General features: G+C 33.8%; 1 protein-coding gene across 2 annotated transcripts in view; it reads left to right on the top strand.

Annotated features, from left to right (window-relative positions):
* Positions 1 to 22,372, top strand: part of CFTR (CF transmembrane conductance regulator) — a 150,655-nt gene that overhangs the window by 50,814 nt on the left and 77,469 nt on the right. For both annotated transcript variants that reach the window (XM_036230999.1, XM_036230998.1), the window contains exons 10-11: positions 1,694 to 1,876; positions 4,441 to 4,632. In XM_036230999.1, coding sequence (XP_036086892.1) covers positions 1,694 to 1,876; positions 4,441 to 4,632 — 375 coding nt within the window. The remainder of the gene's footprint in view (positions 1 to 1,693; positions 1,877 to 4,440; positions 4,633 to 22,372) is intronic.

Raw genomic sequence — 22,372 nt, 5'->3', positions numbered from 1 at the left:
TAGAGCTGGGGGTGAATCCTAGTTCTCTGTTTACTCTCTGTAATCTTGGTCAAGTTATCAAACTTTGTGGAATCTATGGTTCTCCATCTATAAAATGGAATATTAATATTTACCTTGTAAGTTTATTGTGAACGGACTGAGATAACTTATGTAAAGGGTTCAGCAGAGTAACGTGCACACAGTGGTTCCTCAATAAATGCTACCTTCTCTCATCTCAAGTTTCAGTCCAGGATGCTTTACATATATAATAGTCAACATAAAGATGTATGAGAGATCTACCAACGTATGGTTTTCTACTATTTTTACTTTTTTCAGTCACTTTAAAAATTCTTGTATTTCTCAGTAAGAAAATATATTATTAATGATTTTTAGCCTCTTAAGAAGTAATATTTAATTATCGAGAACACCTGTTGAATTTCTGTTTCCTTATCATTTATATCTGTTGAGTAAAGGTAGGAGTTATGAAATAAACGTCCTATTTCTACACATTGCACAATATCTTAAATTGGTTTTATTTATATAAGTAACTTGATCAGCAGGACTTCATTTTACTTCATTTTTTAAGATATTTTATCTGCCTACAAAACTTGTTTGTAGAAAAGTGTATGGATCAGATTGATTTTATTTCTTTGTTTTTAGGAATTTCAAATGCCCTTCTAGATATGAAGGAAAAACAAGTTTGACTTTTCACTACGATTTTCAGATAACTGTTTTCCTGCTCTGATCCAAAAGTCCTTTGTTTCACTCTCCTTCCATCTAATATAATAAGTAGCGTGCTTGAGCCCTTATGTGCCAGGCACTAGGATAAGCACTTTATATGTGTTGCCTCATGTAATTCTCGTAACATTCCTATGGCCTAAGCAATATTAAATTTCCATTTCACTGATAAGGAAATGGAGGCTGCAAACGGTGAAGGGCCGCAGCTGGCTCACGCAACTGGCAAGGGCTGGAGCCAAGTTTCGGCCCAATGTCACAATCTACAGCCCTTTCAGTGAACTGTTGACACCTGTCTGGCTATATCCTTACCCTTCAATCTTTGGTAATACCTATGAAACTCTGGACACTTCCTGATGACACTCAGGATAGTGGTGCTTGTAAAATCTCTGCCATCATGTCTGAGACTTCAACATCCACATGAGCAACCCTTCCAATGCTGTCCTTAGAATATATACTTTACAGTGACTTCTTCCCAAGCTGCCTCTCGTAGTCATTCTCTGAGTTTTGTGAGCACCTAGACTTCTCCACTTTGGCAATTATGTCACACTCTGAAATCTCTTTCTCAGCCCAGAATTTCTTAACCTTTCAGCTCTCTCAGTCTCTTAATCTCATCTTTACTGCTGTTTGATTTCATCAAGATTTCGAATCTCTTTAATTCTCCCTTTTTGACTCATCCTGGTTTAACCTTCATTTATTCTAAAACCAATCATTTCAGTTCTCCCAGGAGAACTACCTTACTTTTCTTTGTGCCTAATCTTTTCCTGGAAAACATACATCTTGTCAGCTTTGGCTATAATTATAATTATTAAATGTTTTGAATCGTGCTCTAGAATAATCAGGGGTTATATAATTATGTGCTATAATGTATGGACATTGGTCATGTGCTTTTCATACTAATCATACATAAAATAGCTATTGACAATATCTGAAAAAGCTTTTTATTTTTCTTTCATTCATTCATTCATTTATTTTACAGGGGTTTGGGGAATTATTTGAGAATGCAAAACAAAACAATAACAATAGAAACATTTCCAATGGTGATAACAGCCTCTTCTTTAGTAACTTCTCACTTCTTGGTACTCCTGTCCTGAAAGATATCAATTTCAAGATAGAAAGAGGACAGTTGTTGGCAGTTGCTGGATCCACTGGAGCAGGCAAGGTAGCCTATTTTATTTCTCATCAGCGTAACCTTAATTTAGCATGCATTTCTCCTTTCTTTTTCTAATTTGTCTGTAGTATAAGAAAGTATTTTGGAGAAATTCTTACATTGGTATTAGGAGAATGCTTAGATATAGTGTTCTTTATAAATTATTCCACTAATAAATCAATGCAGTGATGTTTCCTCTAGCTCTTATTTCTTCATGTTATTTCTAGTGACTCTTTCTTCTACATCTTTAAATTTTGCACAGCACTCAGCACGGTGTCTTGTGGATGGTGAGCATGAAATAACTTTGTTGAACAAAGGAACCATCCAATTTTTCCAGTCTGCGACACAGACATTTTTTCAGAAGTACTCCAGAAAATCATGGCTTAGGTTTTACCTTAGTAACATATATAAACAAAAGGTCCCCATTTTGTTGACATTATAAATTTGGAGAATGAGGAAAAATTATTGAGTGGCATAGTTTTTTGAAAGAAATACATAGGCGGGCTAATTTTTTCAGTGCTGGTCAGCTTTCCTACCCTCCCCTGACCCCAATTTATTATAAACCAGGGATATTTGGAGATACATCTGACAAAAATTAATGGGTTAGAAAGTGAAAATAGCAAAGTGTCAAACCTCATTGTCAGGAGAAGACTGTAGCAACCTTCAAATTCAGATAGTGATAAAACACTTATTCTCTTTAGGAAACAAATTTAAAGGACATGAAGTACTTAAGTCAGAGATACAAATCAGAGTTACAAATTTATTTAATTGAACACCTTTGGGAAAATGGTGTGTGTGTATTTTTTTTTTTGTTCTAATCTATATTAAGCTTCTTTCATTTATGAAACATCCTTGAATTATTTTAATTAAGCAATATTGATATAAGAATCTGCACCACTGATACCCTTTACCGAAGGCTGGCTTGTGGCATCTCCTCCAGGGTGTGAGGGATTTTCAGTTCTTCTGTTATCCCCACTACAATTGAAGCAGTTCTGATGTCTTGCTGACAATACCTGACACCACATATCATCCATCCAGGCCTTGCTCTGGTACTGTTTTAGCTCGGTCTTATAATAACTGAGCATTAGATGTGTAGAATAAGTTATTAGTGCCTGCTTTTTCTTACTTTTAAAATAAAATACAGTGTCTACAATGTTTTGTTAATATTTTTATATTTACATATATCTATTCAATGTTTTCATTTAACTTCATATCCCAAAATACCAAATATATAAATTATATATTTATTTATATGCATATGTGCATATTAATATATGTATGCGTGTGTATATATATATATTTATGTATTTTTAACATGGACAATTTGATTTATTTTACTGTTTTGGTCTATAAAGCTGTTTTATATAAATATATCACTTCTTGTTTTAATTTTCATACAAAAGGATTCTACATAGATTTAAGGTATTTCAGATTTCTCCCATACAATAAGAATTATAAAATTTACTGAAACAGCTATCACAAAGATGTCTGTTATTTGACACTTTTTTCTTCCTAATGTATTTTAGGTGCTACTATTATTTATTAAAATTTAATTGAAATAAAACATTTTAGAAAATTAAAATGCATAAAAAATTGAAGAAGTCCCATCTCATTTCTATCTCTCCTCCTCCTACTTTCGACTTTCTACCATTCCCTCCCCCCACTCAGGCAGCTACTCTTGTTAATTTTTTGAATATATACATAAAGACACTATGAATAACCTTGCACGTATGCCATTTGGCGTATCTGCTAGAGTACCAGTAGGATAGCTTCCTAGAAATGGTAAAGCGTTGTGTATTTGACCAACTTCCCTCCCTGAAGGTTGCACTAACTCAAGTATGTGCCATGCCGTCTGTGTAACAGTGCAGATTTCTCCACAGCATCACCAACAGGTGATATTATCTAATTTTTAATTTTTTTCTAGTTACGCTGGGGGAAGTGGTAGTCAGATTCAGGACATCTTTCCAAGGAAGATACAACAGAATTTAGATAGATCGAACATGCCATATGAGAAAAATGGAAGAATCACAGATGAGTCCAAGTTTTTAGACTGAGTAACTAGAAGGATGAAGGTACCATTTACTGAGAATATTGTGGGACAAACAAGTTTTGGGTGGAGATTGATTTTGGAATATTAAGTTTAACATGTCTATTTGATATCCAAATAGAGATGTTATTTGGATGTACAAGTCTGGTTTTAAGGAAGTGGGGGCTGGCAGTGTAAAGACATAGAGCTAGATGAGATTACAATGGAGAGAGTGTTGATAAGAAGAGAAAGGAGACAAGGTGTGAGCCCAAGGGCATTCCAACTTTTAGAGGTCGAGGAGGTATTTTTGTCTAGTGGTTATATTTATAATAATAACTTTATATTACATCCTTGGTCTTCTATTTCTTTAATTCACTAGCAGTGTATCCAGAGCAGGAAGTGCTCAATAATTTTTGAATTGACCAAATTAGTATAGAATCTTTTAAAATCAGAATAGATACTTCTACTTAGGATGACGTTTGGAGGCAAGTGCATCCTTAGAGTGATTTGATCAAATGATTTAACCTAATAACAATGGTTTTATTTCTAGACTTCACTTTTGATGATGATTATGGGAGAACTGGAGCCTTCAGAGGGTAAAATTAAACACAGTGGAAGAATTTCATTCTGCTCTCAGTTTTCATGGATAATGCCTGGCACCATTAAAGAAAACATTATCTTTGGTGTTTCCTATGATGAGTATAGATATAGGAATGTCATCAAAGCATGCCAACTAGAAGAAGTAAGTAATTATGTCAAAACTTTATGATTATATGTATGAGACCTTCAAACTACCTAAATTATATATTTAGATCATTATGTAAGCAGTCTGTCTACATACACTAATCAATTTTCCACTATGGAAAAACTACTGTGATTAAATCAATTAAGAAAATATATGACCCCTGCTTTGAGAAACTTGCAAAAACATAAAGAAGGTATATTTTATTTTTTAAATAATGGATTTGTTTGGTTTAGAATAAAAACTCAATGAAATGGTGAGAATTCATTTACTCATTAGTGAGACAAATGTCCTCAAGGGACATTTATATGACATGCATTTTTTAAAACATACTTCAAAATTCCATAAGAAGATTTTAATAATTTTAGTAATACCATACCCTAATGGAATGAATATTGACCTTCCAGTAGAGAAGCAAAGATAAAATTGTGATTATATGTTATCCTTTGGCCTTTAACATACAACTATATAATTTCTGGTGACTATAATTCTCTGAAACATAGACAAAGTGAAATGATGCTGTAGACTCATTTTATAACAATATTGGGGAATGGTTAAATTACCTGGAAATATATAAAGTATTTCAAGTGAAACCAGTATATGGATCTTGTGCTATTCTATATATAAATTGCATGATGGAGGGTTCAATAATTATTGATGTAAATGTTGGGGCACAGAATATATCATTTTGAATTTTATTAGCAGTATTGCCTGAATAGTGAACCTGATTCAAAATCACTATCTTTAATAAATGACATTTGACACTAGTGGATTCCTTTGTCACCTTTAATTAAAAAAAAATTACAATGGGAATAACAGAAACTTAAAATACAGTTCATGGAATATAGAAGATGGTTAAAAGTGGAATAGATAGAAACTGTAATTTTTATGAAAGAGGGCCGTGTGCTCAGACAAATGGCTCATTCAACTGTAGGTTTTTTTAAGTTCCATTCTCTTATTTTCCATATACCCTGAAAACATAATGAAAATAAAAGATATCCTGAAAAAAATATTAGTTTACCTTGAAGAAGACAATCTTCATTCCTCAAAAGACCTCTTCCAGGAATAGTATTTCACATCCTGGAGGCTGGAACACTCAATACTCAGTAAATTTGTTATAAAAAAAATCTGAGTGTTTCCAGAGAACACAGATACTTGTCTAGGAGGGGACTAGGATGTAGGAGTGGTAGTGCCTTGCAAGATAAATCATGGACTTAGAGGTTGGTTGGGGTAAAATATACATAAAGAGACTATTTCAATATAAAATAGCAAGTGTTGGGATAGAGGTACTCTCAAGGCAACTGGAAGTCCAGTCGAGAGCTTTTCGCCTGGCTGGAGAGTTCAGGGAAGCTTTCTCCAAAAATGGACACCTTAAAAGATGAGTAAAAATGGGAAGGAAGGACATTCAGGTCTGAGTGAAGAAATGAGGCGTGAAGCCCTTGGTTAGCACAAGGAACCAACAAGCATCTTGATAGAACCACAGTGTGGCTGGGAGACAGTGAGTGGGGAGGAATGAAGCTGGAGGGAGCCTTGTGTACCAGTCTCAAGAATTTAGTCTCGGAGAACTTTAATTAGCGTTGTACTTTAGATATATCACTTTGGTTGTGATATGAGGAGCAGAATTAAGATGGACATAATTCAGAGCTTTGTGGGCTAGCAGAAAGAACATAGATTTTGAAATCTGACAGAGCTGGGTTACTAAAGAAAGTTACTTAACCTTGCTGAATACTGAATTTTATCTTCTGCAATATGAGGATCATGTTATCTACTATATTAGGGTTTTCTGTATGCTTCTGGCACATGGATAGTATTTAATAAAACAGATATCATCATCATCACATTATTATTATTAATTATTATTATTACGAGCAATAGTAGTAGTAGTACTATTTGCTATTCTGATTAGGGGAAGGGAGACTAAAAACAGCTATTTTAGTAATCCAGATATTGGTCATGATGGACAAGTAGAACCAAAAATTAAGCAGAAGAATTATGAGAATATAAGGAATTTTATATTTATGTATTTAATATTTGCATTAGGGAGAAGGGCATTAGGAAAAAATGAGCATTCAGGAAAGAATTTTTTTCTCAAGAAATTAGAAGAGAAGAGAAATTGGTTTAGAATTAAGGATGTCTTGTACAGCAGCAGTCGGAAAGAGGGGCAGGTAGAAATGCTATGGGTTTAGGAAGGAAGGACATGGGGGTGAATTACATAGAACTGAGACATCTCCTCAAGGCAGAAGGATCAGAAGTCTAGTAAGAAAGTGTCAGTGGAGGACACCACCAGGTGGGTTTTAATAAAAATTGTTAACAATGATGACTTCCACTTGTTTTAATATACAATTTACTCTTTTCCTTAAAATATCAAATCAAACAATTAGCTTTCCATTTCTAACAATCTCTGAGTCCCTGTTTTGTCCTGCTGACCTTTGCAACTGATTTAGGCCTTTCTAGTCCTCTTATGAAGGCAAAGACATCCAGCATCTTCTAAATTCCTTGTACTTTAAATTGGCAAATGTAGTGAGTACAGTGAGTGCATTAGCATATGTTGTTCTCTTTGCCGAATGTTTTCTATACGTTGTTACTTAACAAACTACATGATAAATTCCTTGAGAACAGCAATTCTGAAAAAAATTATTTTGGTATATTCCACCAAACACATTGATATACAGAAGAGTAAATTCTTACTGGATGACTGTTTCAGAAATATTTTGAAATAGGCATGTCAGTGCAAGAATTTTGCTCAGAAAACACTCTCAATCCATTTTCATTTTGACTGCCAAAGTTGTTTTTTTTTTTTTTAACGTACTACATCTAGACTCGGAACTAAAGATGAGCATGAAATATTTTCTTCCTCATTTTTGTGTTTTTGTTCAGCTCTAATATATACAAAGCACTTGTGTGTGTAATAATGTTACAGGAGTAGGCATATAGATGTAAATTTGCTTAGATAGGAAAAAGCATGAACAACATATTTCACATAGTTTTCTGATTTCAGTTTGTTGGAAACTCTTCACCCAGAGGGATAGTTTAAAGGCTTTATCACAAGGAAAGACATAGAGAGAGTTTTATGCTAATAGAATAACCTGTGATGTACAAACACAAATGAGCAAATAATGTTCAGATTCTTCATCTTCAGGCATCCTCTTTTAAGAACATCTCCATGTCTTATATATCTTGCTTTGGATCTAGATTATAGCAGATGGACTTCTAGGCAAATTGATAATTATTTTTTAAATACCATTTTGTATCCCTGTGCCCAATAACTTATCCTCCCATTTGTTTTTCCATGTACCTAAACTACCCTTAGAGTCCTCCTAAATGTTTGTAATTTTTGTAACTAGCATGGGAGACTTTGCTCGCTTAAAAGGAGGAATCAATCTATTTGGGCTCTCATTAACTTATCTCTTAAGGAGATTATAATTATATTTCATTAATAAAAGAGTGATTTGCCTCACTGTTCTTTTGCCTTTTTTAATTCTTAGAATACCACCTATTTTGCACTTCACCAATACTTTATCTTACCACACAGTCAGTCCTACAGCTGACAGCATGGGAATTCTAGGCAGGCCAGTGTTTGGGGAATGAGTAATCGAGTAATCGGACTGTCCTTATTCAGTGACTCACTCTTTTGTAAAAGTACCTGGGTTTGGAGAAGTAATTTGCTTTATAATAGTGCATGGTGGAAGGTGGGGTGAGAGATGTGAGAAGAGGCCAGGGGCTTAAGATATGTAATTGATTTCCACAAGTCATTGAGATCCTTTTGTGTAACCGCAAGATGGTTACACTAAGTATTTGTCAGGACAGTTATAATAAAACTATTTACTGTGTAAGTTGAAAAAGTAAAATCTGTTTATGTTGTCTATTTCACCACTACTTGACGGTTTTGATATTTAAGTCACTGGAAGAAAAAAATTGGGAGATAAGTTGGCAAGAAGTTACTAAAAGAAAAAAACTTGGAAGGGAAATTGGCAAGAAGTATGAAAAACTTGGGAGGGAAGTAAGCAAAGAAATGAGTTAGGACTGTTCTGGAAAATAAATTCCATCATGCAGATACCACAGAGTAATTAAATTAAAGTCTGACCTCTGGATTTTCAGATCTGGCCAAAACTAACCTGCACTGAATAGAGGCTTAACCTTTGGATGATCAATTCACCATCACAGGAGAATTCAGAATGTTTAGTTGGGAGGTTGGTAAACAATAAGTGCCATAGGAATTAACATTTGCATTCAATAATACCCAAGACATAATGGACATCTAAAACAGATATTTGAAAGACATTGAGCTATGTCCCCTAAACCAGAAGAAACCACACTAAGTGACTATACCTGGAACCACCTGTAATTTTTTACCTATAGATAATTAAGTTTGAAAGCACTGCCATTTATTTACTGTAATATGAAACAAGTATATTTATTTTATAAAAGTATTGAACTGGAACCAAACAGAAGTAGCATAACATTTCCTGAATGAAACTGTTACTTCATTTGAGGCCTGGAACTTAAAAATAAATACTAGCTAGCCTCTATTGAGAGAGCACATGTTAGCACTGCTGTGCTAAGTACTTTGCACGCGTTGGTGCATTGAATTCTCACTTTCTAGTTATCTAGTGGCAACTTTGCCTAGAGTTTGCAGTCAAAAGGAAAATGTGCTCAATTCTAAAAGTGTGAACTAAAGGTGTAAAATGGAGCTAATCATCAGCTTAACAGATGGGAGTTTTTACATCTCTAAAACCAAAATCACTCTAAGACAGTCCTTAGTAAGATTTCAGTATGTCAATAGTAGTATAAAAATTTAATTATAATTATCTGGGACCCAGCTATGTCATGGATAATAAAATTAAGATGCTTGACCCTGGCCTTCCTATTTAAAAACAAACAAACAAACAAAAATCATTAAGTTTTCCAAAGGTAAAAGCTGTGCTTTATCATTACGTATATGCGTGGTGTTTTATCCCTCTTGAAGAACGGAGGTTCTTGCCAATAATGGGGGAAAAAAGTTTTCCATTTTTGTAACTAAATGAGATCAAGAGAAGATTTTATACTTCTGTTTTAATAGAACCTTAGATCTTCACTAGAACCTCAAAAGTTAGTAATGTTATAAAGACCTTTCTAGAAAGAGATACTTTGTTTTTCTAAAAATTCTGGGTGTAAGTGTTTTCTAGACAAAGTAGCCCTTGAAATGGTGTTATCATTAATATGTTGCAGAACCAAGTCTCTAATACCTAATTTTTATTTAGAAGGTTTAGTTACCCTTGATTCAAATTTAATAAATATAAAAATTGATGTCAACAGATATTTATTAATTTCCTATGATGGACACTGCTGTGTTAGGCACTCTGTGTGCTGTCTGCAAATAACAGAAAGGTCCCTGTCTGCAATGAATTTTTGACTTACAGATATATTTGGGTAAAAGGCATATGAATATATTCATTTAATAAATGTTCGTGAGTGCAAACATTGAACTAGGGACTGCACCAAACTCTGGGCATTATTGATAAACAAGACAAAATCCTTGTCCTCAAGGAACTTTCATTCTAGTGGGAACGAACAAGTAAAATAGTGCAGTCTGATAAGTTCTATGATATTGGTTAATATAGGATTCTTATAAGAGTACAGAGAAGTAGCCCTTAATCTGGCCTTAGAAGGTCAGGCAAGGTAACCCTGGAGGGAGTGACATCTAAGGTGAGAGATGATGGATGAGTAGGAGTCATTTGAGTGAAGAACAGGGAGAACATTCCAGAAGGAGAACAGAATGTATAAGGCTTGGAGCCAAAAGAGAACACTGTATATGTGAGGAGCTACATTCAGTTCCATGTGGCTGGGGTGGATGAAATGAGCCTGCAGCTGAGAGACAGCATCATACTTTTGGGGGAGCTTGAGGTAGTGCAGGAAGGCTGGGGTCCAGAAAGGAAGGGGTGTATGGTGAGAAGAGAACTGGGAGGACAGTCAGATCATAATTTCTGTCTCTCCACTTGCCAGTAATGGGGGAAAAAAGTCAAAAGATGCAGAAAGGCAGAAGTGCTCCACTCCACTCCCATGTTTCATATAACTGGTGAAATTGAATCCTCACACAGTGCTCTAGCCACAGCGGAGTCAGAGAAATGTGCTACGTGGGAGCCCAGGAAATACCCCAGGAAGAGAGCAAATGGGTCCACAGTAGCTTTTCTTTTTTGGGGAAGTGCCATAATCAAACTCTATTTTAGGTAGATTCATCTAGTGTAATATGCAAACTGGAGTGGGATAACGGAGGTGTTGTGGTTAGAAGTTCATGAAATAGTCACACTTTAAAGAATAAGAGGTGAAAGTTTAAGAGGCTTGTTTAAGATCACATGTCTCATAATTGATGGGACCAGTAAGATCCCAAATCTTCCAACTCCTTTTCTTTTTTGCTATATACTTAGAGTTGTTGCCTATTACAAAAGAAACTCTATTTTAGACTCTAATGACTTATTCATTGAACATTGCTGATTTTAAGTTAAAACTTCAGGCTAGTTAATCTTACTTGATGGTTATATAAACCATCAAGGTAATAATATGCTATTTATAGAGCAGAAGATAATAATAACAAAGACTTGTGAATTAATGACATTGAGAATTCTATGACAGTTTTGAAAAGTATTTGCAGAATATTTCTTTTCATGTAAATAGTATATCAAGTTACCACAATCCTGAATAAATATATCTTAGAGAAGCCATTTATATATCACACTTAAAATTTAAATAAGTCAGGTAGTTTATTCCAAGATCTCCCAGATTTTATTTTCCTTTTTCTGTCCTCTTGGAGCAGAATCTCTTCTTCAGACCTTATAACCTCAAATTTAAAATATGGAAGTTCAAGCGGGTGGGCAGTCAGCACAAGGGAGGACTACTCAGGGCATGTTGAGAAGCCGGTGTTCCAAAGTCAGCTCTTGCAGGATAGAAAGTAAGGATCATGGTAAGATTACTTCAGAGGTAATGTGTGAATGAGTGTTGAAGCCCCTCTCCTAAGGAACTGAATTATAAAGCAGGAAAAGTAGTTATGAAGGGCCTGGGGGTATGTTAGGAACTCCAGAACAAGATCAACTACAAGATAACTCAGTATGTGCCAATGGAGGAGTGCTGAGAACAAAGTGCTTTTTCATGGATTGGATTTCTCCCAGCATCTTGGGTGGGTAGACCTAGAAGAGATAAAGAATTAGTAGCTTCCTCAATGCCAATTCATTGACTGACTGAATCAAAATCATCTAGTGAGCTTTTAAAAATTAGGTTTTTTTAATGGTTAGTTCAGAGAATTTAAAATCTGGAGTCCAGAAATCCATAGTTGATTAAGTGTAATGTCAAGCCAGGATAGATAAGTAAGATTTTTTTTTTTTCCAAGTTTTTTTGAGTTTAGTTCTTTGGGAACATTTACGCAAATTCACCTTAAATTATTGCATTTACAATTCTTCCTTTAGAAATGCTCAAGTTAGTTTTCACACACAAATAGAGACCTTGCATACATACAGAAGTAAACACTAAAGAGGCATAGGGATATTAACAGAATTATGTACTCACAAGTTCATATGTAAAACCATATGTATGTGTGTATCTATATGAACATTAAACAATAGTTTAATATTGGCGCCAAAAATATTAATTCATTATAATAGTGCTTTTTGTACTTTTGTTGGGTCCAAAAAAACTGTATTGGAATTTAAGCTTTCTGCTAAAAGTTTTGTCTGTACCACAGTTCAGTGAAGAAACTCAGAGCTTTTATTTTTCAAGTTGACAATAAGTTCTGACTTCTTATGCTTTCTAGCAAGGATTAATCTTTAATCAATATTTCTGTGTACAGCTATTTATAATCAAGTTTGACTCAGGTGAACAAATTATCAGAGCTTGAATAAACAGAGCTTGAATTTTTAATTTATGAATTTATTCATGTTTCTTTTCTGCTGTAGAATTTAACCTCTGTTGATATATATCATAAAGATGTATACAGCACTTTCAAGATAACACACCCACATTTACAACAGCTATGTCCAAAAAATGGCTAATTCATTCTTTCTCTCTCTTCTCAGTATTCTCTTGGCTTTCTCATATTCTCTCCTTTCTTTCCTTTTTTCTCCCTACCCCTTCCCTCTGTTACAGCAATATGTCTTTTCTCTTCCCTCCCTCTTGGCCATTTTCCTTGTGCATAAAGCACAATACAAGTGTTTAGTAATTATTAAACTTAATAACAATGGCTCTAACTGTCCAATGACCCACTGGTAAAAATATGCTTTATTCAATGGCATTACCTCTAAAGTTCACCTCACCTCAGCCCAAGCATCTTACTCTCCTCTCTTACCACAAGCAGCTATATTGTCAAGGTTGTCCCCAAGAGTGATAAGGCAGCCATAAAACAAGGTTTATGGCATTTTCCTATCTACAAAGTCACAGAAAGCTCAAATGTAATTGGCAAATATTGCAAAATTACACAGAACCATTAAATGTAACACTCCACCCTTTAAAGTTCTCTCAACATAATAGTACCTTATATCATTCTTTTGTTGTATGTTCAAGTCCAAATTAATGACTTTATATTAGCAATTACTCTTTAACAACCCCTGTTTGTCTGCCTTACTATGTTGAACAATATCAGGGTGATGAAGTTAGGTGCATTTTAAAAAAGTAAAATGATAAACATTTGTGCAAAAAGTATGTACATTGCATGGGTATATTATACATTTCTTAATAAAATAAGTTAATCTTTATTGCACACTTTTTATAATATTACTTTGACCCTCTCTAGTACTCTTTATCTAAGTATTTTCAAGTGCTTTACAATCTCAAATAGACGTAATGTATTGTATGCACAGAATCTTTCAAAGTTAACATTTGCCTTTCTCACCAGCATGTTATAAGGAAAGTTAGCTAAAGAACAAGTCTGAGTGGGCATAATAATCACAAGTTAAAATGCAGATTCCTGAGCTCTGCCCTAGTTCTTTCAAGTAAGAATAGATAGGGCATTTTTTAACACACACCCCATGTGAAATAATTGAAATAATTGGTCCAGGGACTACACTTTGAGAACCAATGATCCAGATAACGTGATTTTATCCGTAGATAAACTGTGCTAAGAAAATTATTAAAAATTGAAATGGCAGTGTAGAACGATTTCAAAGAAAAGTTTTTCAGGGTCTCCTTCAACAAGAAAATTAGTTGGTCACAATTTTTATAAGTTTATATTTGATTTATTTTAAGCCAGGTTTGTTTTTGTTTTTGTTTTTATTGAGGTATAATTGACATATAACGTTATCCTTCCAGATGTGAAATGATCACCACGATATAAGACTTAGGCTTTAAGAAAAAACCTCAGTAGTTAATTTTTATGTAAAATATCAATTCATGCCCACCATCTTAATTCCACTGAATGATTTCTCCCAACAATTTTTATGAATGACTCCAAGGAACTCACAAGAAGTTGCAGTATGAGGGAGGAGAAATAGAATTTATCTCTGTGTGCAAGACTTCTCTAAGCAGCTCATCCTCTTAGGCTGCTTTTTAAACTCATAGCACCAAATGGTATAATTTTGTTTTAAGTTATAATTTTCACAGAAGGAAAAATCTGCTGTGAAGGCTGAAAACCAACACCCTTAAGGTAAATACATTACCAGATTTGAGTGCCCTTAGTAATCAGCAAAGATAAATGTTTAACAGTGTATACAATACAAAGTGTTTTATGTTAAGTCAAATAGGAAAAGCCAAACACTAATAAAGAAATCTGTAAATGCACAATAAACTAGGTAATCAGAGCAATTGCTCATATTAGCAGTAGGATATTGGTATTACTAATGCATTTGATCTTAAAATAATGGGCTTATTCACAATTCTCTTCATCTACCCCCACTATTTTATTTCATTTCAGTCTCAGCAGCTCTCTCTCTATTAATTACAGTCTTTGAGACACTTGTAAATTATCCAAATTTGCACATTGTTTTTCTTAAATGGTTTCAGTCCGGAACAGGAGACCAAATACATTGGCTCAGAATATCAAGTCTTTTCAGATGCAGGAATTTTTTATTTTCATGCTTTTTTAAAGGTAATCTGTCTCACTAGTGTCTATTCTACATAGGAACTTTCTTAACTGCATTGTTAAGGACTCAGACAAATTTTAAGAACATTTCACCAAATCCTTCTCACCATCATTCTTCCACAAAACACCAAGCTTCAGGCAATCACTATGTGATCATGTACTTTTCCAATCCACTTAAATGAACTTACACCTATATATACATATACTTATCTATAAACAATATTTAATGGTAATGGCTTTAAAATGTACATAACTGTATATTTTATACATATCATTCTTCAACTTGCTTTCTTTGCTCCTATTACCTTTCGGAGGCCTAGCTATGCTAGCTGCATGCAGAAATTTATTTCATTTTTAAAACTTCTGTATTGTACTTAAATGTCATTCTATTTACTCATTTTGCTACTGATATACATTTAGATTGTTCTAAGATTTTACTCAATACTACAATGAATATCTTTGACTGTTTCTCCTTGCACATATGTAAGAGTGTCTCTGATGTAGATATCTAGCAGTTGAATTGTGCTACCTTAGGATATATATGCACATTTCCAATTTTACGACACACTATCAAATTGTACTTTAAGGTAGTTATACTGATTTACACTATCACCAGCCACGTATGACAGTTCCCATTGACTCACATTTTTTGAAAGCTCTTGTTGTTGACAGAGACTTTAATTTTTGCCGTTCTGACTTATTAAAAGCCATCTCTATTTTTCTAATTTGCATTTCCCTGATTGCTGGTGAGATTATACATATTTTCATGTTTGTTAGCCATTCTGACTTCATATCCTTTACCAATTTTGGTGGTGGAGGTGGTGAGGTATTGTGGTGGCTGTAAGCTGTCTTATAGACCCTGTTGTAGAGATTGCAACTGAACAAGAGCCCCAGTTACTATGTGTTGAAATCCTTTACTCACTGAGTTTGTCTTGAGATGGCTCCTTCCATAGGCTGCTTCCCATAAATGACTGAGTGTGGCAGGGATACAGATTTGTGTTTGGAAGACACAGGACTTATTTATTAACTAATTTTCATTCAGAGACTCGCAGATGGCTTTCTAAAACTCGCTTGGGCTTAGACTGCAAAATGGTCTGTTGTCTTTCCATCTAGCTTTCTGCCCTACTATCCTTTACTCAGGGCTGGTCTTGCATTGAAGTCTGACCACTCTCCCAGCCTACCCTGCCTCCTTCCCTACTTTTTTTTTACACAAATATTCCCCTAATAAAGTCATTTCATGTTTAATACTATCTTAGCTTAAAAGGAGATTTCTTCAGAATTACTTGAAAAAGATCTAAGTTGATAGGAAGTTGAAGCTGTTTTAAATAATAAGACTTTATCCTTTAATAATACTTTCCTCAATAATATTTTAATGGTTGTAAAATATTGCTTTATTTTCCAATCTAACCAGAGTTTATCACAACTGCTATCCAAAATTAAAAACCTAAAAAACAAAAAGCTAGATGAACTAGATAATTTACCAGCAAAATACAAATGACTAAAATTGAAGAAAGAAACATAAAAAAGTCAAATAAGACACATTACCATTGTGTAGGTGATTGTCAACTACTTTATTATTTTTTCTTTATTCTTTTTTTAATTTTAATTTTTCAATTGGACTTCACTTTCAATATTATTCTATATTAGTTTCAAGTGTACAGCATAGTGGTTAGATATTTACATGATTTACAAAGTGACCTGCCCAATTAGTCTATACCCCACTGATATCATATATACAACATTATTGACAATATTCCCTATGCTGTACTTTACATCCCTGGACAAGTTCTTGATTATTCATAACAGAAGATAATCAGAAAGTATAAATGGCTAAATAATCACAAAAGTATATCTATGTTTCAAATGTATTATGTGATCTTTTTGTGGAGGCAGCAACAGATAAAATTTCTTGATTTTTTTTTCTGAATAATATTTTATTTAGAGGTTTGCTGTGATATTTAAATGATAAATAACATATCTTGGGGCTCTGCTAACAAACTTTAGGTGTCTTTTATTCTTTGATAATCATGAATAATTCATTTAGAAAAAAAGTGTTAGTGAAGTAAAGCAACTTTTAGGAATGTTCCAAGAACTTTATGCACATATAGTACATATAAGATAATTTTTTAAAAGATTTTTTTGTTTATTGGAGTAACATTGATTAATACAATCATATAATTTTCAGGTGTACATTATAATTTGACATCTATATATGCTATTGTGTGTTTACCACCCAAAGTCCACATCTCTTCAGCTATCATATATTTGATCCCATTTACTCACTTCACTCTCCCCAATCCTCCTCTATTTGACCCCCTTTAACCATCTACCTATCCCTTCTTCCCCACCGGCTACCCTCTGATAACCACTAGTCTATAGTTCATGTGCATGAGTTTCTGTTTGTTTGTCCTGTTTATTTGTTGCTTTTAGGTTTATATCCCACATTTATGTGATATCATGTGGTTTTCAACTTTTTCTATTTGGCTTATTTCACTTAGCATGATTATCTCAAGGTCCATCCACGTCCTCACAAATGTCAATATTTCATTTCTTTTTATGGTTGAATAATATTCCATTGTATATATGTACCACAGATTCTTCAGCCAATCATCTATCATAGGATACTTCGGTTACTTCCACGTCCTGGCCACTGTGAATAATGCTATGAACATCAGTGTGTAAATTATCTTTTTGAATATGGGTTTTCAAGTCTTTAGGTTAAATACCCAGTGGAGGGGTTGATGGATCACATAGTAGATCAATTCTTAGTTTTCGAGGAACCTCCATACTGTTTTCCATAGTGGCTGTACTGATTTGCAGTCCCACTAGAAGTGTATGAGGGGTCCTTTTTCTCCGCATCCTCTCCAACATTTGTTATTACTTGTCCTGTTGATTATAGCTATTCTAACAGGTGTGAGATGGTATCTCATCGTGGTTTTGATTTACATTTCCCTAATAGCTAGCAATATTGAACATCTTTTCATATATTTGTCGGCCATTTGTATGTTCTCTAGGGAGAGTCTATTCAGGTCCTCTGCCCATTTTTTGATTGGATCATTTGTTTTTTTTGTTATTAAGCTATATGAGTCCTTTGTTTATTTTGGATATTAGGCCCTTATTGGAGGTGTTGTTGCAAATATATTTTCCCATTCAGATGGTTGTCTCTTTACCTTATTGACAATTTCTTTTGCTGAGCAAGCTTTTTAGTTTGATATAGTCCCATTCATTTATTTTAGCATTTACTTCCCTTGCTTTTGAGGTCAAATTCATAAAATCCTCTTTTAAGTCCAAGGTCCTTGAGTTTAGTTCCTATGGTTTTTTCTATGCATTTTATTGTTTCAGGTTTTATATTCAGGTCCTTAATCCATTTTGAGTTAATTTTTGTGTGCGATGATAGACAACAGTCTAGTTTCATTTTTTTGCAGGTGGCTTTCCAGTTTTCTCAGCACGATTTATTGAAGAGGCTTTTCTGTCTCCACTATATGTTTTTGGCTTTTTTGTCGAAAATTATTTGCCCATATAAACATAGGTTTACTTCTGGGCTCTTGATTTTGTTCCTCTGGTCTGTGTGTCTGTTTTGCTGCGAATACCATGCCGTTTTGATTACTGTTGCTTTGTTGTATAATTTGAAGTCAGACAGAGTGATGCTTCCAGCCTCGTTCTGTTTTCTCAGGATGGCTTTGGCAATTTGGGATCTTTTGTGCTTCCATACAAATCTTATGATTTTTTTTTTGTTGTTCTATTTCTTTAAAAAAATGCCGATGGGATTTGATGGGGATTGCATTAATCTCTATAATGCTTTAGGTAATATGGTCATTTTAACTATGTTGCTTCTCCAATCCAAGAACACAGAATATCTTTCCATTTCTTTGTATCGTCTTTGATTTCTTTTAATAGGGTCTTGTAGTTTTCATTTAGGTCCTTCACATGTTTCATTAGATTTATTCTGAGGTATTTTATTCTTTTTGTTGCAATTGCAAAAGTAATTATTTTTTCCACTTCTTTTTCTGACACTTCATTATTAAAGTATAGGAACTCTATGGATTTTTGAATGTTGATTTTGTTTCCAGAGACTTTACTGTATTTGCTTATTGCTTCTAGTAGTGTTCTTGTGGAGTCTTTAGGGTATTCTATATGGAGAATCATGTCATCCACAAATAGTGACAGTTTTGACTTCTTTGTTTCCTATTTGGATGCCTTTTATATCTTTCTCTTGTCTGATTGCACTTGCTATCCAGTGGTCAATTTTATTAACCTTCTCAAAGAATAAGCTCTTTGTTGCATTTATTTTTTTTATTTTTTGTTTTGTTTTCAATTTCATTTATTTTTGCTCTAATTTTGATTATTTCTTTCCTTCTGCTGACTTTAGGCTTCATTTGTTCTTCCTTTGCTAGTTTTTTTTTTTTTTTAATGAAGCAGTCAGTTGTTTCTTTTGGCTCATTCTTGTTTTTAGAAGTAGGGCAGTAATGATATAAACTTTCCTCTTACGACTGCTTTTGCCATGTCCTTAAAGTTTTGATATGTTGTACTATCATTATCGTTTATTTCTATGTATCTCTTGATCTCTGCTTTTATTTCTTCCTTGACCCAATTATTCTTCAGTAGCGTGTTGTTTAATCTCTATGTATTTGTGGTTATTTCTGCTTTCTTTTTTTCAGTTGATCTCTAGTTTCAAAGCATCATGATCAGAGAGTATAGTTGGTATGATTTCAACCCTCTTATATTTGCTGAGGCTATCTCTGTGTCCCAGTATGTGGTCAATCCTTAAGAATGTTCCATGTGCACTAGAGAAGAATGTATAAGCAGCTGTTTTGGGATTGAAGGCTCTGTAAGTGTCAATTATGTCCAGTTGGTGTAATGTGTCATTTAAGCATGTTATTTCCTTACTGATTTTCTGTTTGGATGATTTGTCCATATCTGACAGTGGGGTATTTAGGTCCCTTATTATGATAGTATTTTGGTCTGTTTCTCCCATTAGTTCTGTTAGTAATTGCTTTATATATTTTGGGGCTCCGTGATTGGGAGCATAGATATTCATAAGTGTTATGTCTTCTTGATTGCATGATTCCCTTTATCATTATGAAGTGTCCCTCAGTATCTTTCTTTACTTTTTTGATTTTGAAGTCTATTTCATCTGATATTAGTACCGCTACTCCCGCTTTTCTCTGTATGACATTTGCTTGAAATATCATTTTCCATCCTTTCACTTTGAGTCTATATTTGTCTTTGGAGCTGAGACATGTCTACTGGAGGCAGTATATGGTTAGGTTTTGTTTTTTGATCCAATCTGCAACTCTGTGACTTTTTATTGGTGAGTTCAGTCCATTACATTTAGAGTGATTCTTGGAATATGAGGTCTTCTTATAGCCATTTTATTTTTTGCTTTCTGGCAGCTTAGTGTTTCCATTGCTTCCTGTAATTGTGTTTCTGTTTTCTTTATTTTGGTTGGCTTTTGTGGGTTTTCCCTCTGGTTCTTTTTTTATGTTGTATACTTCAGTTCTGAATCTTTGGTGTGTGGTTACCATTACAAATACAAACACACACACACACATATGCACACACACGCACACACACACACAGTATACAGTTGTCCATTTTCTTCTGCACGTGGCTTATCTCCATTCCCCTTTGTGAATTTGGATCTTTGAATCCTCCCCTTTTCAGTCATTATTATCTCAGTTTGTTCCTATGTATGTTACTATCTTATTATAATGATTCTCTTCTTAATGTTTAAGCTTATAACTCTCTGTTCTTAGTAAGGGTTGCACTCTTCTGCTTCTATTTGCTTGATAGTCCCTTTACTTCTAATTATATATTTTTAGTTTTTATTTTTTGTCGTTTTGTTTTAGGTGAGCTGACCCCTTTCAGTATTTCCTGTAGTGCTGGCCTCATAGTGGGGAATTCCCTCAAGCTTTGTATGTCTGGAAAGGTCTTAATTTCTCCTTCATATCTAAAGGAGAGTGTTATCTACTTTAAAAAGGCATTATCCCTAGATGCTTTTGTAGCTGAATTTAAATAACATTTCCTATGTTATTTAAACTATACCAAACTATAGAAAAAAGTTGAAAGCTCTTCAATTAATTTTCTAAAGCCAGAATAGTCTTAGTACTGAAATCTGAAAATAAAATAATAATAAAACTATAGTTAGTCATTCTTATTATATAGATATTCAAATAAAACATTATATAAAGAAAATATTAATAAATAGAATCCAACATAGTATAAAAATAATAAAATATGACCAAACAAAATTTATGATTGGAATGCTTTAATAGAATAAAATATAAAGTTATATTGACATCTGTTATGTTATATAATATGTTATATTGACCAAATATTGTGTCAATAGATGCTAAAAGAGTCTTATATATAATTTACCAGTCACTTTTGATAACTATTCAAAGTAAAAATTGAAGGAAACTTCGTAAGTACAGTAATTTTTTAACCAAACATCCCAAAGTAAACATTATTTTAAGTGGTGAAAAATTAATGCCATTTGCTTTTAAACAAGAATAATATTAAATGTTTATGAAAAATTTGTTCACCTGAAAAACTGAAGTAACTCTAGCAAAAAGCAAACAAACAGAAAACAAAAGTCTACTAGAATTAATAAGGGAATATGATAAGATGGCTGGATAGTAGATAAGCATACAAAAATAATTGGCTTTTCTGTATACTAGCAACAACAATCTAGAAGTATAAATAGAAAGAGATTTAATTTACAATAGTAGAAAATTATAAAATACTTAAAGATATTGGTTGGAGTATAAATTGATGCAACTACTTTGGAAAACAGTATGGAGTCCCCTCAAAAATTAAAAATAAAAGTACCACATGACCCAGCAGTTCTACTTCTGATTACTTACCTGAAAGAAATGAAATCACCACCTCGAAAAGGTATCTGCCTCCCCATGTTCATTGCAGCATTATTTACAATAGCTAAGACATGGAAGCAACCTAAGTGTCCCTCAACAGAAGATGGATAAAGAAAATGTGATACACACACACACACACACACACACACACACACACACACACACACACTTTTGAATATTATTCAGCCATATAAAAGAAGGAAACCTTACCATTTGCAACAATAATCGAGGGCATTATATAAATGAGATGAATCAGACTAAAACAAATACTGGATGATCTCACTTATATGTGGATTCTTAAAACTCCTATCTCATAGATACAGAGAACAGATTGATGGTTGCCAGAGTAGGGGGTGTCCTACTGCATCCTCTCCAACATATCAGCAATTTTTATCTGAAGCTTTTGGTCATCTTAGGTCAGGAGTATCGACAGTAACAGTGCCTTGTGGGGAGTGGTTAGCATGGTTCCAGCCTAGAGGAGCTGCCAAATAGTTTTTAATATAAATGATCACTTGTCAGTTTACCTCCCTTGTTAGTTTATAGGTTTGTATATGAAGTTCTATTCATAAATGGAATTAACAGAAGTAACCATGTGACAATTTACATATAGATATTGTAGGTAGCAACTCAAGGAAAGATGATAGATTGCTTCCAGATTTTGAAAGAAAAAGGAAGGATAGTATGGAAATGTGTTTTTAGTGGAGGGAGAGAGAAAAATATGGTAACAAAAGACAAGGACAGATGTTTGGGGATGGGGAAAAAAAGAGAACTTTTTTTGAAGTAAAGAGAGCATATTACCTATCTAACTCTTCTCATTCTTCAAATC

This window comes from Rousettus aegyptiacus, unplaced genomic scaffold (genome assembly GCF_014176215.1).
Source record: "Rousettus aegyptiacus isolate mRouAeg1 unplaced genomic scaffold, mRouAeg1.p scaffold_m13_p_13, whole genome shotgun sequence".
Taxonomy (NCBI): Eukaryota; Metazoa; Chordata; class Mammalia; order Chiroptera; family Pteropodidae; genus Rousettus; species Rousettus aegyptiacus.
This window is presented reverse-complemented; position numbering and strand designations above follow the sequence as displayed.